Source organism: Cydia amplana, chromosome 7 (genome assembly GCF_948474715.1).
Source record: "Cydia amplana chromosome 7, ilCydAmpl1.1, whole genome shotgun sequence".
Taxonomy (NCBI): Eukaryota; Metazoa; Arthropoda; class Insecta; order Lepidoptera; family Tortricidae; genus Cydia; species Cydia amplana.
The window spans coordinates 16443892-16460006 of record NC_086075.1 but is presented as its reverse complement, the minus strand read 5'-3'; the positions used below and the strand labels follow the sequence as shown (position 1 = coordinate 16460006).

Here is a 16115-nt window from a genome sequence, read left to right as displayed (position 1 = left end):
AGTAGTGTGACTCGAGCATTTTATCAATGATATATTACAATTTCATAGATACAAAATGTTCTACCTCTTTTGCATACATTATTTTGGAATAGTATATAAATGAAATACGCATAAACATAATATGTACAGAAAATTGTTTAGATTGTAATGTATTTGTTAGTTTGTAATACTTATGTAATAAACTTACGTTTAGGGTCAACTATATTTATTTTTCAATTTCTTATAATTACGTATGTGCTTTACATATTAATGTTATACTCATATTAGAAATAAACCACCCTAAAAACAAAATATATTAAAGGAAATATCTATAGATAATTGCTTTTACTAACACGAACGAGTATGGCAACTAGTTTTGCTATGAATATTGCTCCCACAAGGGATCTAGCATGGATCTGAAACGTCGGCAAAGGCAGAAGTGGCTTTTGAAGTAGCGTGGACCACGGTTGGTTGATTATGGCCATCGATGTTTCACTGGTAAACACTTGTGGCGATTGAAAATACTCTATTGCAAAACATAGAGTAGGTATATAACTAAGTTATTTATCATACTTTTTATAACGTAAACTAATTTGCAGCCTGCAAGAGAGGCCAATTCAAACTAACATTTTGATGTTTAAATATCATTTCAAATTATTTTCTTTATTTAAATTGGGTCTTAGGTTAGGGTTTTACAATATGAGTATAAAAATAGTACACCAAAACACTTACAAAACATTACAAAAATATACAAAACCTTATAAACATACACACATTATAAAAAACCTAGCAAAGGGTCAGGGCCACAGAGTGAGGAACCGACGTACTATACGCGCCGTGTCCAAAATTACCGCCTTCTGCATCTGACCCTTGATCCAACCACCCTGCGAGAGTCTCTCTAGATGTTGGTCGAGACTCTTCGCTATGAGAACTTTCAAATTATTATTATAAGTTAGAATTGGCCTCCGGGTCCTTCACACATTTTTAAATCGAAGAGTGAGCACTCTTATTTACTCTCTCGATCTCGACACATGATTCAATATCTCGATAAGTAGATACTTCATTGTGTCGATATTAAAATATGTATATTAGTTTACCAATGCCAGTATTCAGATTAAACTTCCTCCTTTAAAACGAATAGAATAGCATGCATGCTATGAAACAACCTTATTTACCATTTTTTAAATTAGTTTCCCGTTGCCGATGCCGGTCCAATAGCTTCTAGTAATCAAACCGTCCATGTTTATCGAGACTGCCCCAAATAGTCCGGGCAATATGCGAAATTTATGGCGCGCCCCGGGCGTTTTGGAACTAAGCGAATCATATCCCATTTAACAGACATAACATTCATAAGGTACATGGGAAATGAAATATTAGTTAGTTTTTGTAAGCAGTTTATTCAAAAATACAATACAAATATTATATGTTTAGGTACTTAGTAGTGCATAGTTGTTTCCCATCCCATTTTCTCGGGAACGCTCATGTTTGTTATCCTACTTCAGTCAACCTCAGTACTTTTTGTATCAAGACTGACTGAAATAGCAAGACACGTTCGTACGTTTCCGTGAAAATACGTTGTAAAATAATTATGCACTACATCTTTACGTATCGTTGAGGTGTTTCGTTCTGGTTTTCATCAGCTATTCCACTCCATTAAAAGTCTCGTTTTAGAATGTAATTTATACTTGATATGATGATGAAAATACAAAAATCACTATAATAATAATTATTATAATAAGATTTGAGAAGTTCCCTCGATTTGTCATGGATCGACGACGAACGAAAACGATTGACGACCAAACGATGAACTGGATTTAAATAAAAAAATGGGACCATACTGTTTGTATATACCTACTTTCAAACCAAAAAATATATATTTCCAAATCGATTGAGAAATGCCCGAGTTCCAAGTCTTCCGAGTCAAAACATTGAAAATAATTAAAAGAAAACTGGCCAAGTGCGAGTCGGACTCGCGCACGGAGGGTTCCGCACCATCAACAAAAAATAGAGCAAAACAAGCAAAAAACGGTCACCCATCCAAGTACTGACCCCGCCCGACGTTGCTTAACTTCGGTCAAAAATCACGTTTGTGTATGGGAGCCCCACTTAAATATTTATTTTATTCTGTTTTTAGTATTTGTTGTTATAGTGGCAACAGAAATACATCATCTGTGAAAATTTCAACTGTCTAGCTATCACGGTTCGTGAGATACAGCCTGGTGACAGACGGACGGACGGACGGACAGCGGAGTCTTACTAATAGGGTCCCGTTTTTACCATTTGGGTACGGAACCCTAAAAAATCGAATAGAGAACGTCCTTCCTCCTTCTGAAGTCGGTTCAAAATTATAAAAAGCTAAAATGGGTTTGTAGAACTACGACTCCATGTAAAATACAAGAATTAAGCTTTCTTTTGGACTGTCGCTTCCTTTGACAGTGAACAGTGGGTGAAATGGAATAATAGCGCTCTGCAGAGCTCTGGTTTTTTACTGTGATTCAAAAGCCGTGAAACAGTCTGAATGAATTATGCTTGGATCTCTTGTTTTATAATAAAAGAATATAGAACTAGTGATAGTCTCGGAGGCAAATTCCAACTTGTATTATATTATGATACAAATATAACGTCATTTATTTTTGTTATCATTCGCGAGTGCGTTTTGCTCGTACCTATTTGTTGAAAATGAGAGCATTTGACACCAAATCTTTCTTCATTATTTATGTATGTGAATAGTATAATTTTGAAAGAGGTGAATGTTTTTCAAGTTACCCCCGTTGGCCGCGAACGCTGTAAAGGGTTCGAAACATCGGGATATATTTTAAATTCATTATAGGCGATGAATCGAACGGTGACTAAGGTCATAATGCTCTCTCTTTCGCTCTTGCAAACACTAAAGGAATACAATGTTATGTTATGAACTCAGTCACAAATAAATATTGTAATTTTCTGCAGTAATTACTGGTCTCCTCCATCTTTGGCATTTCTTTTGTCAGGAGGCTAGCCCCATCGCATGTCAAACATTTTATTTAGGTCACATTTTCATGTAACCAACTCATGCAAGCATAGGTACTCAAGATTCATAATTAGTTGTAAAATTTAGTCGTGTTTGCCAGCGTAATTAAATATTCATTAAACTAAAACTTACACCGTATTAAGCTACGGGTTAATCTATTTAGGTCTAGTTCTAATGTAGTTAGAGCTAGACTATCACCTAGTTTGCAACTTTCAGGCACTTGGAGATTCTAACTCATGAAAATGTTAACAGTATTTAATACCCTGCTGACCTCAAAAGTTTGGTGTGTATTGCTGTGTTTTTCAGGTATTTAAAATTAAAGTTGTGCTAAATGTAAACTTTGTGTGGCGTCCTCATTAGGCTGTTGAGAGTGTTCCAAATAAGGAGTGAATTGAATTAAATAACATTAAATGGTTCAGTTTCATTTTGCTTTAAAAAGAAAGATATGTACTTACCACTAGTTTATATATTTCGGGGATCTCGGAAACGGCTCTAATAATTATTTTCTCTATAGAAACCTATGTATGGGGTTTGAGGGGCGAAAAATCGATCTAGCTAGGTCTTATCTCTGAGAAAACGCGCATTTTTGAGTATTTCCCAGCTATATTCTATTTATTTTGACAACTTTCGTGGTGTCTATACCTATTTACCGACTTATTTAAAATAAAGGGCTGTTTCTTAAAACATTGTATAATGCATTGTTATTTAACTTACTTAAGTACTTATTTTTATTATGTTAATATTATTTCACTACGCATCACTCATAATATTTATATACACACGTTCCTCTACGTAGCAATATTTACTTGCTACGCGTTAAAGCGTAGCAGAGGTGTCTGTCTGTCTACGCTTACGGGTCTACGCTATGCTGGAGGTGTATAAGTTCACCTTTCAACATCAATCAATGCGAGAAAATGCTTAATAAGCATAATATAATATATTACATTTATTATGTCATTAAGGGTTTTTGGTAGTCATGTATCCCTCTTAACATGACATGACATACAGTGTGTGTCAATAGGGCGCGTGTTTATACAGTCACGGTCATATTCATAAATACCTACACATTTTTACCTTACTCCAACGACATGATGATATATTATATTATATATTGTATTCATATTTTATAAATTTAGCTGTACACTAAGCCACCAATTCTATTCAGAGTAAAAAGAGCGGTTAAAATAAATGTTTGTCTATTTTTTAGTTTGCATAATAAAAAGCTGTGCTATTCGTGAATGCGAAAATCGAACGTTAGTAAACTAGCATTATTTACTGTGAAAACCGTATCAGCTATACAGGCCAATTCGAACGGGCACTGACATCGGAATTTTATTTGAATCTTGTTATTTAGTTATCGTTTATTTCATATTAACTCACATCTATAGACGGGTCTAACGCGAAATTTATTCAATTACCTTTATTTACCGACGTTTCGACACAGGTTTCACTGGTCATGGTCGCGGCTAACTGATGTCCCAGCAAAATGTCAAAACAGAGATAATTTGTGCAACTTTTACTGGGACATCAGTTAGCCGCGACCATGACCAGTGAAACCTGTGTCGAAACGTCGGTAAATAAAAGTAATTGAATAAATTTCGCGTTAGACCCGTCTATAAATGTGAGTTAATATGTGTTCAAAACGCGAAGGTTTTAAATATTATATCGTTTATTTCGCTCGTACTTGTAGGTATATTGTATTGGCGCGGGCAAGACGCACGATAACTCAATACATGATTCAATTATCATGCTGTATGAGTGTACGTTAAATTGGCCTGATTTTTTCGTAGCTAAATTAACTATCGCGTATTTATCCAAATATGGCTTAATTTTACAAGCACACATATTGGTATTATGTATTTTCACGAAAATTTACAAGCACGTTAACCCTTAATCAAACGGAACACTTTTTATAGATTTTTGAAAACTAAGAATGGTTTATAGTTCATTTGGGTGCGTAGATTACGAAGAAATATATTTAAAAAAATTAAGTGGGGGGAAAGGGTTTTGCGGTGGTAAATAATTTCCCGTTATCCGTTATGGAATAGCAAAATTTTGGATAAGTGGGAAATAGTTTCCCATTGTCCGATACGGTTACGAACTTTTTACAAGTTATTAGCTCCCCCTGGCTTTGCTTGGAATTCAAGTATGATTTTTTAACGTTATCTTCAAAAATAAAAGAAATAAATAAAAGAAAAAAGAAGACTCAGTTTTTTTTGTGCAACAGACAAACGGGCATATATTTTTATATATGGAAACAAATTAAAATTTAGGTGTAGAACAAACACTGGGAAATAATTTCCCACTTGATAAAACCTACCAATTTTTTTGTAAATCGTAAGTTCAGGAACAAACAATGGGAAATAATTTCCCACTTACTAAAACCTTAAAATCTTGGCTAATTCATATCGTTATCACAATTATTTTCAAGCAAAACACAGGGAAAATAAGTCTAGATTATGATAGTATTCAGTTATGCACTTACCAGATTTTTTTACGCACTATTAAGCTCAAAACACCAAAAACATTTTTGTTATTGCAAAAAAAATCACGACAACTGACATTGACTTTGACATATGTTCACAAATGGCGGCCATTACAAAAGTGTTGCCATTTTATTTAAATTCAAAATGTTACTAAGATTTTAAATCTGTATGATTGGTATCGCTGAGTGCTGCCATTAAAAAGATAAAAAATATTTCGTAAATTAGAACGAAGTGGGAAATAATTTCCCGTTATTTGATTAAGGGTTAACAAGTAATTAATTATTTGTAGTTATAATTCTTGAGATTTTTTATGTACATAATAAATTATAAGGAAATTAATATATAATAATTGAATATTTTCCAAAATTATAAAATTGTAATATCATGAATACAGAGAAATATGCATATTTAATGAATTGACGCAATGATTATATGTTATTAGTACCTATTATAGTACCTACCTACAAACATCGACCTGAATTATAGAATATTCCATTGCCCTTTAACTATGTGATTAATAGTGTATTGAATTGTACTACCCGATTACATTATAAATATATAATTATGGAAATGATAATAAAATACACCCATTAGCGTATGTCTTTTTGTACAATAAAGAGTTTACTATTACTACTACTACATAAATTAAATAATGAAAAATAATAATAAAATGAAATAAAAAAATGAAATGAATAATAAAAAGAAATAAATTGGAAATGATAATAAAATACACCCCATTAGCGTATATGTCTTTTTGTACAATAAAGAGTTTACTACTACATAAATTAATACTAAATAACTTATAATACCTTAAGTTATATATAAATAAGTTTCGAAATAGTTATTTACAGTACATATGGGGCTACTTTTCCGCACTAGTGCGTAAAATAGCACTTTTCGTGCGTATGTCGAAACTTTAAAGTGCCATATGTACTGTAAAACGTTGTTCGATACATGTGCGAATAGGTAATTCGCAACTCGTGTCGATTTAAAACACTCCCTTCGGTCGTGTTTTAATTTATCGCCACTCGTTTCGAATTTCCTCTTTTTCGCACTTGTAACGAAAATAACTATTTCGATACAAGTGCGAAAAAGAGGAAATTCGAAACGAGTGGCGATAAATTAAAACACGACCGAAGGGAGTGTTTTAAATCGACACGAGTTGCGAATTACCTATTCGCACGTGTATCGAACAACGTTTTACAGTACATAAGGCACTTTAAAGTTTCGACATACGCACGAAAAGTGCTATTTTACGCACTAGTGCGGAAAAGTAGCCCCATATGTACTGTAATAGTTATTTTTTTACTTTACTACTCTGACTTTAAGAAATCATTCATACAAAGTAAATTATACTCCAAGAACAAAATTTTAATGCATTACCTACTTAACTCACCTTTCTCGCACGTACAACCTGAAAGAAAAACAAAACACCATTACAAATGTAAAGCCAACATTAATAATTCGTTAGCACAAGATAAACTCTCGGGTCGGTATCGCTGGCAAAGCCGGGTGTTACGAAATCCGATTCGTCATAAAAGTATAATAATAGTGGGTCGGGGGTGCTGCCGCAACGAGCGGTGACCTAGCGAGCGCGCGCCGCCGCGGCAGCGGCAGTCTTCACCCGAGCCTTCTAATGACCTCAAGCGTACACTGTTGCGCTAAACACAATAACTTAATCCCTAGTTACAACTAACCCCTCAAATAATTTAATTAACCTTATAAAAACGCGTGTACGACGGACAGGCGCACTTTGATCGCCCGGCGGCCGGGTCGCAAAAATGGACCTTAACGCGATAGATATAACATCTGTTCGCAATTAGCTGCAGTCAGATGCGTGTCGGCGCAAAGGCCTTGACAGGTGAGTCCTTTTAATAATTTTCTGGTTAATAAGTTGACGTCGGTTATTGATCTTTAGCTTATGTAGTGGATAAAATAATAAAGTGTGAAGTGTCAAGTGATAGATTTATTAAAGTGAAATTCGACAGCGATGTGTATTGACAGTGAATTTATATTTATTCGATTACTGCAAAACCATTGAATATTGAAATGTATGAGCAAAGTAAAATTCTGAGAAGACAGAATAATGTCCAATATTTTTTAGTAATGTATAGCGACTTAATTTTATGATATTTCGTGTTGCATGAATTGTATCATGGCTCTGATCGCTTAATGCAAAACATCTGCATAGGAACCAGCAAATGCGATCCAAATTTTTAAATTCGTTCTTGATCTGATATTTGTCACAGTGCATCTCATCCGCCCTTAAGCATTTAAGTGCGAGAGAGAAGCACAGAGCCACCAGAGAGAGAAATTTCGCTGCAGCTGGTCATATTGCGAATAGTGAAACTAGACTATTCGCCGCCTTACTCGACCACGTGACTAGGTCACCATTTTTGCCGCAACAAATATAAATTTAACAACCGTTAGCGACATTGAAAGATAAAGAACTTAATTTATAGCGAGATAATAGAATAAATAATTAAATAAGTTTTCGATTGTCGTTTACGCTTTGTTAAGGCGTGGTGATGTAAATATCATCTGTCATTAAAATCATTAAAACGGGAGGCAGAGTTCAGGAGGCACATTCAGATTTTAAAATATTATTTTAGGGTACCTTTCGCTCTAATAGTCGAGTCATAGTGAGATGCATTAAGGCTGAAATAAGATTAGTATCTTATTTAAAATCTGAATATGGCACTAGTGTTAGCTGTTAATAAAACTACATGATTTAGTCACATGATTATAAGTATAATAAAGGTATGTGAATAAATTTCGCGATAGACCCGTATATAAACGTGAGTTAATATGTGATTATACGTAGGTACTTACTACATTTTTAAAGCTTTTGTATTTTTATAGCACTTATCCATACTGTTAAATTTATACTCGAGGTAGTTGTTTTAACAGTATTTGGGTACGTTGCTAGCCAAGATGACAATCGTTGACAGAAAACGCCAACCGAAACTTAAAAAAATGTACCTAAGGCAATAGTCACGTGACTTTTAATAGCACATGTAATCCCGATAAACCTTTTTATTCGTTTAGCGTTTGTCGATGTACTATTGTCAACGTAGCTATACCCCTGTACTTAAATACATTAAAACAAATTAACTTTAGTTTAGACAACTTGACTAAACCACATATTATTTTTCAGGTAAACAAAATGTTCAATGGAATGTAAAAAACATTCAATAATGAAACTATGAAAAAGATTTTATGCTTCAAGACGAAGAAAAATGATCGTGATATTTTGCAAATTATTTCATTACTGTTGGTTCTACCCTCCGTTTCGCGAGGGCAGAATACCATGGCGTGCCCGGACTTAATGAGGGGAAACAAATGTTCGTGCTATACCTTTGAGGACGGTGAGACTTTTTTATAGACACCGTAATTCTTTATACATCGGTTGTTTCGTAATTATTTTTTACAGTTGTATTAAAAAAAAAAAAAGAAAAAAAGAAAAAAAGGAAATAACTACTGTTACATTGTTATTATACTTGGAAGAGAAAATTGTTATTGTTACTTACGATAAAAGTGCGAAATAGGAAATACGCAACGAATTTTAAAACTCGACCGAATTACCTTTTCGCGCGTGTATCATACAGTTTTACAGTTGATATGGCCCTTTAAATTTTCGACGTTGTTACGTAATATGCTTATTATAGAACTGGGTGTGGTAATGGAGCACCAGATGTACTGTAAATAATATATACTTTTAAGTGTGTATACTTAAATAAAATACTGAACTTTTCGTGGAACACTAATTACTTTATGTATTGATTTTTACATAATAATTACGTAGCTTTGACATTATTCATAATACTACGGTATTTATATTTATTATAAATGAATAATATATTGAAGTCGTTGCCTCTACTAAACTTATTTCATGTGTAAAGTTTTTTCTTTAAATAATTACGAACATGGTATATGCATTGTTGTATAAAAGTTCGTTTCAGGCGCTGTAAATATTTAATCCTGTTCAGAATATTTTATTTTGCACCTGCTGAACTATTGAGCTGTATTTTTGTGAACTACGAAATAACAACATTATTTTATTTTGCAGGTGTATTTCTCGACTGCCAAGACGCCGTTCTAAAAGATGTTAAAAATGCATTGAAACTTATGTCGCACATCCATTCCCTGTCGATTTATGACCTCGATGACAACGAAGAGAGTTTGGGGGCTCACTTTATACCTCAAGGAGTGTGCATTAAGCACATACACATGTCGAGAACTAGCATTAGAGAAATCGGTGACGACACATTCATGCCGCTGAGGAAGTGCCTTGAAACGTTAAGCATCGTGTCGAGCAAGCTAAAGTTTATGCCACAAAAAGTTTTCTCGGGCCTCCTAAAACTCATATCCGTGGACCTAACTTTTAATCATATCGAAGATATACCCAGCTATAGTTTTTACGGTCTTCCGCTAATGAAATTGAATATGAAAGGGAATATGATACGTGATATATCGGAATCAGCTTTTTCTAGTTTAGAACTTTCTCTCTCGGAAATTGATTTGAGCGAAAACAACCTCACAACATTCCCAATAGCGGCGGTGGCGAAGTTGAGACATCTGCGCTCTTTAAGGCTAGCTTGGAATGAAATGTCTTTTTTCCCTGTTGTTGAGGATTCGGATTTAATCTCGCTGGAGTTTCTAGACTTGAATTCTAATAATTTTGAATTTATTTCGGAAGACTGCCTCAAATTTAGTCCGTCCCTCAAAATATTGTCTTTTCATTTCAATTTTATTCATAGTATACATTACCGAGCCTTTCAGTCCTTAGTTAATTTAGAGTCGATTGATTTGAGCCATAACAGATTAAAGTTTTTGTCCCCCGATCTTTTTGAAAATAATAAAAATCTTCGGTTTATAGAACTGAGCTTTAACCATTTACACCACATCCACGGTCTATTTTGCAACTTGTTATCTCTTAGTGAAGTTATCTTGAGTCATAACAATATTCTAGATGTGCCAATAGATTCATTTCTGAATTCAACTAATATAAGTATAATACATTTAGATGACAATTGCATCAGCAATATTCATAGTGAGAGTTTTAGTAATTTACTTAATCTTGCTAAGCTACAATTAGAGTTTAACTATTTAAATAAAGTGCCACATGATATTTTTAGGAATAATAAGAAAATAGTGAAATTAAGATTAGACAATAACAAATTTCTCAATATAGATAACAGCACATTAGGGTCCTTAGCAAGTCTGAATGAAGTCAGACTGAACAATAATAAGCTTACAACGATTACAAAATATCAATTTGTAGAATCCTTATTGGTTGAAGAAATTCATTTGGATCATAATGAAATAAATTTTATCGAACCGGGAACATTTATTCATATGAGTAGATTAAAATACCTTAGCCTCAATAACAACTACTTAATAGACTTAAATGATATTCTGCCTAAAATTAATTCAAATCTACTAAAATTATACTTAGATTATAACTCTCTTCCTGGAATCAATAATTTTATGTTTCATTCTCAAAAGAAGCTAAACAAGTTACATTTAAAACACAACCATATAAAGTTTTTGAGAAGAAATACCTTACAAAATTTGACTTATCTTACACATATTGACTTAGGGAACAATGAATTTTCCTTTATAGAAGACTACTCATTCCAATATTTGAATTCAACGCGAAAACTAGATTTAAAACATAATCTATTAAGGAACATAACAAACTTTACGTTTTTTGGTTTGACTGAGTTAGAAGATTTAGATCTTTCGAATAATAAAATTTCATCGGTCTTCGACATGGCTTTTCATGCATTGAAAAAGTTGAGAAGTCTCAACTTGTCGTTCAATCCCATAAGAATGTTGCACAAAAATATGTTTCAGCAGGGTCTACCTTTAAGCTCGCTTTACTTAGACAGCTGTGAAATACAGTTAATAGAAAACGAAACTTTCCAGGGTTTGAATAACCTCAAGACTCTATCTCTTAAAAATAATTCATTAAAATCAGGAGACTTGCTCTCCATTGATGTTCCAGGTTTAAAACATCTGTCGCTCTCTTTCAATGTTCTAGACTTTTTACCACTAGAGTCATTTTCCCTCCTGCCACTTTTAGAAGTCCTGTTATTGGAGCATTGTAATATTGAGCATATTTTCGAGGGTACTTTTAAATATAATAAAAAACTTTCAAGGTTAAATTTAGCTCAAAACATTATCAGTACAATACCGTCAACACTCTTTGAAATGCATAACACAGTTTCAGACTTAAATATTAGCAACAATTTCTTAGATTCGGTTCCGTACAATACAATACATAATTTATCAAATCTTGAAAATTTAGACATTTCGGATAATCTTTTGCCAAAGGTCGAGTTAAGCGGATTCGAAAAGTTAACTAATCTTAAATATTTGATTCTGAGAAAGAACGAAATTAAATCTGTTACAGCGAAAAAGAGGGTTACATTCACTGACTTGATAACTTTAGATTTCAGTAGTAATAAACTAGAGCACTTGCCTATTATTATGTTCGAGCTGTTTCCAAATTTGCAGAATGTTAACATTTCCGGTAACAACATAGTAAAGTTCGATTTTCTGTCATCCTTTAAGAAGTCCGGCATAGCACTGATAAACATTGATCTCAGTAACAACCCCGCCGTTTCTTGGACCGCTTCCAATAAATCTGATAACAATGCCTTAATAGCTAATGTATATGAATTGCACATAAGCGCGACTAACATTTCAAATATAGATTATATTAAATTTGATAGATTTAGCAGCTTACAACATCTTTACTTGAATTACAATAAAATTAGACGTTTGACAGTGAGTCCGTTTTCAAAATTATCTTACTTAGAAACTTTGGATATGAGTTTTAATAAAATTTCTCAAATAAAAAGTAGTCATTTTCGTGGTTTAGTAAAATTGCGATCGATATGCTTGTCTAATAATAACATCGAGTCAATAGAATCATTCTCTGAAGACTTAGGGAATCTGAAACTTTTAGATCTATCTCACAATAAACTTCAAAATATACTCAATGAAGATTTAGTTCACTTGAAAGAACTTACTGTATTATTCTTAGGCTACAATAATATAAAATATGTTTCGGCGACAGCTTTTAGGAATTTGAATAAAATTGTACAGATAGATTTCTCTCATAACAAACTTCAAATGCTTTCTTTGGAACTTTTAGTATCGGTAGAAAATCACGTGCAAAATATTGATATACAAGGTACTTTCTAACTTAATTTCCTTTTCATTTTATTACGTAGGTTATATTATTTACATACGACTTACTTACCTTTTTATTTCAGATAACCATTTAATATGCAACTGCGAAAGGGACAATACATGGGTTTGGATACAAGATCACCCAAAAATAATAAAATCTAAAGCAGTAACGTGTATTCATAACGAATATCCAAAGGAGAAATGTGACGTCCCAATAATATCGCAGCTGTCTGTCGACAAACATAAAGATAACTCCGTATCTGTCTCGTGGTTTATCAGAAATCGTACGGCAATAAAAGCACTACAAATAATTTATTACAGCGAGGATATTCAATCTGATGTAAGTATTTCTCGGCTGTCATTTTGCTAATGTATATACCTATATTGAAATATTCTAATATGATAGTGTCGTGTTCCTGTTACATTCAACTTCAATTCAACCTATTTTTTATTGATAATTCGACCTATTCCTTGAAAGGGGTTATTCGTACTCAATTTGCAATAAGGATTTAAATTAATTTCAAGTTAATCCAGTTTTTAGAATTTCTCTAAACATTCGCCTTTCGGCCTAAAACTGGCAATTTTGGAAATAAATGTTTACTTTTAAAAAGCAAAACTTCAGAAATAGAATGGGTTTAAATCAAAAGTCATTGCTTTCAAAATGTTTTGGTATTGAAAAATATTAAGTTGACAAAAAATATTCTTAACTTTTGACATGCCTACTTTCTGTGACAATCGGATAACATCCTTTCTCAGAGTTTTATATTTTTATTTACGATTGGTTTTTTTTTCCAGGTAAAATCGAAATACCTAGAGAAAACTGAAGTGTCCTTTCACATACCGGATCTTGCACCAAATTTAAACTATGTAGTGTGCGTTATTACGCTACACGATGAGCCTCCTCTCCTTGATTTCGAAATTAAATCTGAGTTAAATGGGACTACAAATGTGGAAACGAACCTCACCGCCAGACTGACGCAGGATGTCGCCGAGGCTATCCTCATGCGGTCACCTTCAAGCGAATGCCTATCCTTCAACACTTTCAGTAAACCGGTATCAATAAAAACAAGGCCTCGCAAAGTTTTTGACATTACCTTGATTCTTAATCGCCGAATGGGTTTAATCGTAGGCTGTTCACTGGGATGCATAGTATTCTTTATAATGGTCTCCATTCTTTTATACACGAAAATTAAAGAAAGGAAACGTATTGCGAAATCAGACCCTAATTGGTCTGAAATGAATGACTTTCATTCAATTCAGAGCAAGGAAGATATTATTCAAGATTCAACTACAGCTTCTACTGATAATATTTTATTAGGGATGGGAAAAAATAAGAAATAAATACTAGACCACTTTTTAAAAATCTATTCTCGAATAGTATGGTAGTAGTTATTTAGATTTATAGATTATACAATTTGTAACTATAAAGAGGATCAATCAATTCTAAATTTAATTATATTCTATCAGTAGTTGCTTAGCAAGTGCTACATTCTACTTATAATAGATTACCTTATTTCATAGTATTTAATAGGTACACTACAAATAGATAGATAGGTAGTTGATTATAAAATTATTTTAGTTACTATAGAGTAGGCAATTTTCTCGTTGGCAGTTGAACTTTATTTGTATAATTTATTTGTTGACATAAAATGTTTAATAGACTGTTATTCTAGTCACAATTAAATGACTGCAAAGATGCAAGAATTTTATTTCTTAAATGTTATAAAACGCCGTAACATATTACATAATTATCTGAGAGTAAAATGTAGAAGTTAAAATGCAAGTTTTGGTAAGTACCTAAAAACTAAGTAGATTTGTCTTAATATCTAAATAAACAAATATCTGTTTGTTTAGTGACAGATCGTGATGTAACGACAAAATTGCCATTATAAAAAAAACAATGGTCTCGCCATCTCGTTATACAATTGAAGTGAAAGAAGAAAGAAAGAAAGAAAGAAAATAAATGTATTCAGGACGCTTACAATATCGCTTAAATCTATTATTACACTTTTATTAATACTAAGCATAAACGTCACTGAAAAGGTCTGCCCTCAGCTCGGTGTCAAGTTACCTCTAGGTATCTTGACGCTGGTCTTCCGTGGAGACCTGTCCAAGAGATCGCGTCAGTATGTAAACTTAACGAACATTATAAACTAAATCGAGATCAGGATAGGAATAACAATATATGTATTTTTCAGTTCGACCTATTATATAAAATGTAATTAATATATATAATAATTATCTCTTATTTACTTAATACATATGTGTAAGACTACTTAGAGTTTCAAGTTTACCCCGTGGTTGCATGTACCTACTGAAAATAATTAAAACTAAATAAAGATGAGAGTTGGCATTGGCACTTACAAGTGAGCAGATTTCTGCAAATTTAAAATATACTTAAAGTGGACAATGTTGTTGCGTTTAAAATCGCTCTGCACTCACTGTCAAGAATTAATTCTGTTTTTTTATATATCCGACACATAATACATGCATCATCATTCATTTAAGAGTTATTCTCTTGTCGGTGGAGTATTTTCCAGCATTCCCTGTCTTGCGTCAGCTCCTTCACTTTCTGATACGACACACGCATAGGTAAGTCATAATCATCTAACACGTCATTGTCCACTTGGTGTCAGCAATATATCTCTAAGGGAGTCGTCACAATCGTATTAAGTGTCATTCCCCGGAGAAATAAGCTAATGTAGCACTGCAGTATTGATACTAATGCGGTCGCGACTGTAGGTCTCCTGAGATAACGTAATGCATCTCAACCCCAGACCCGGGAAGATTATAAATAGACTGAAAATTGCATGAAAAGAAAACCTTGAGAGGGGGTTATTCACCTATGAAATATGTTGTCTCTTTCTGTACGATTTTCAATAAATTAGCCATTAAGACGTATTCATTGCATTAAGATGTAATACGTATTCATTTTCAAGTCCCCTTAAAAACGAACAAATCATTTGATGTAGTCCAAGGTCACATTTCTGTTTGTCAAGAGACTTAATAATATAAGATTGCTATACCTACACGCGACGTCTATTTAAATAATAAGTAGGTATGTGTATGATTTTAACAGTGCTATGGGTAGCTATTTTTAGAAGCACAGAAATATATAATCTCCCTGATGTGTTTCTTGTCGCATTTTACGAGTTTTTCTGGACCATACTTTCAAATAACACTAGACCCTACTCATACTATAGTGTTCCTGTCTGTATAGAAACAATACTTTTAAATACCTACTACGAAAATAATATTTTTATACGGGAACTATGAAGTGAATTTAAATAAGTTTTTTTTTGCAGCGATCTGAACTTTGATCGTAACGAGATTTATTAAACCACGTTTCAACCCTGTCTTACATTAGATCAATGCCTAGTGTAAAAAAATATATTTATTGTCATTGCTTCGAATAATGTACCGTTCAGTATTGAATG

The 16115-nt window shown here is 33.1% G+C and overlaps 2 protein-coding genes across 2 annotated transcripts in view; one reads left to right on the top strand and one right to left on the bottom strand.

The window, feature by feature from the left end:
* The window catches only part of LOC134649573 (alanine--glyoxylate aminotransferase 2-like), a 393462-nt gene that overhangs the window by 204798 nt on the left and 172549 nt on the right, over window positions 1-16115 (bottom strand). The gene's annotated exons all lie outside the window — the stretch shown is intronic.
* LOC134649500 (protein artichoke-like) lies at window positions 6951-14365 on the top strand. The gene is made up of 5 exons (XM_063504256.1): window positions 6951-7336; window positions 8633-8843; window positions 9545-12679; window positions 12762-13018; window positions 13474-14365. The coding sequence occupies exons 2-5, from the start codon at window positions 8681-8683 to the stop codon at window positions 14017-14019; spliced, it is 4101 nt and encodes a 1366-aa protein (XP_063360326.1). The 5' UTR covers window positions 6951-7336; window positions 8633-8680; the 3' UTR covers window positions 14020-14365.

Coding starts and splice junctions, on each gene's coding strand:
- LOC134649500 (XM_063504256.1), top strand. CDS start 8,681: ATGAAAAAGATTTTATGCTTCAAGACGAAGAAAAATGATCGTGATATT. Junction 12,680..12,761: donor GCAAAATATTGATATACAAG/GTACTTTCTAAC, acceptor TTTTTATTTCAG/ATAACCATTTAATATGCAAC. Junction 13,019..13,473: donor GCGAGGATATTCAATCTGAT/GTAAGTATTTCT, acceptor TTTTTTTTCCAG/GTAAAATCGAAATACCTAGA.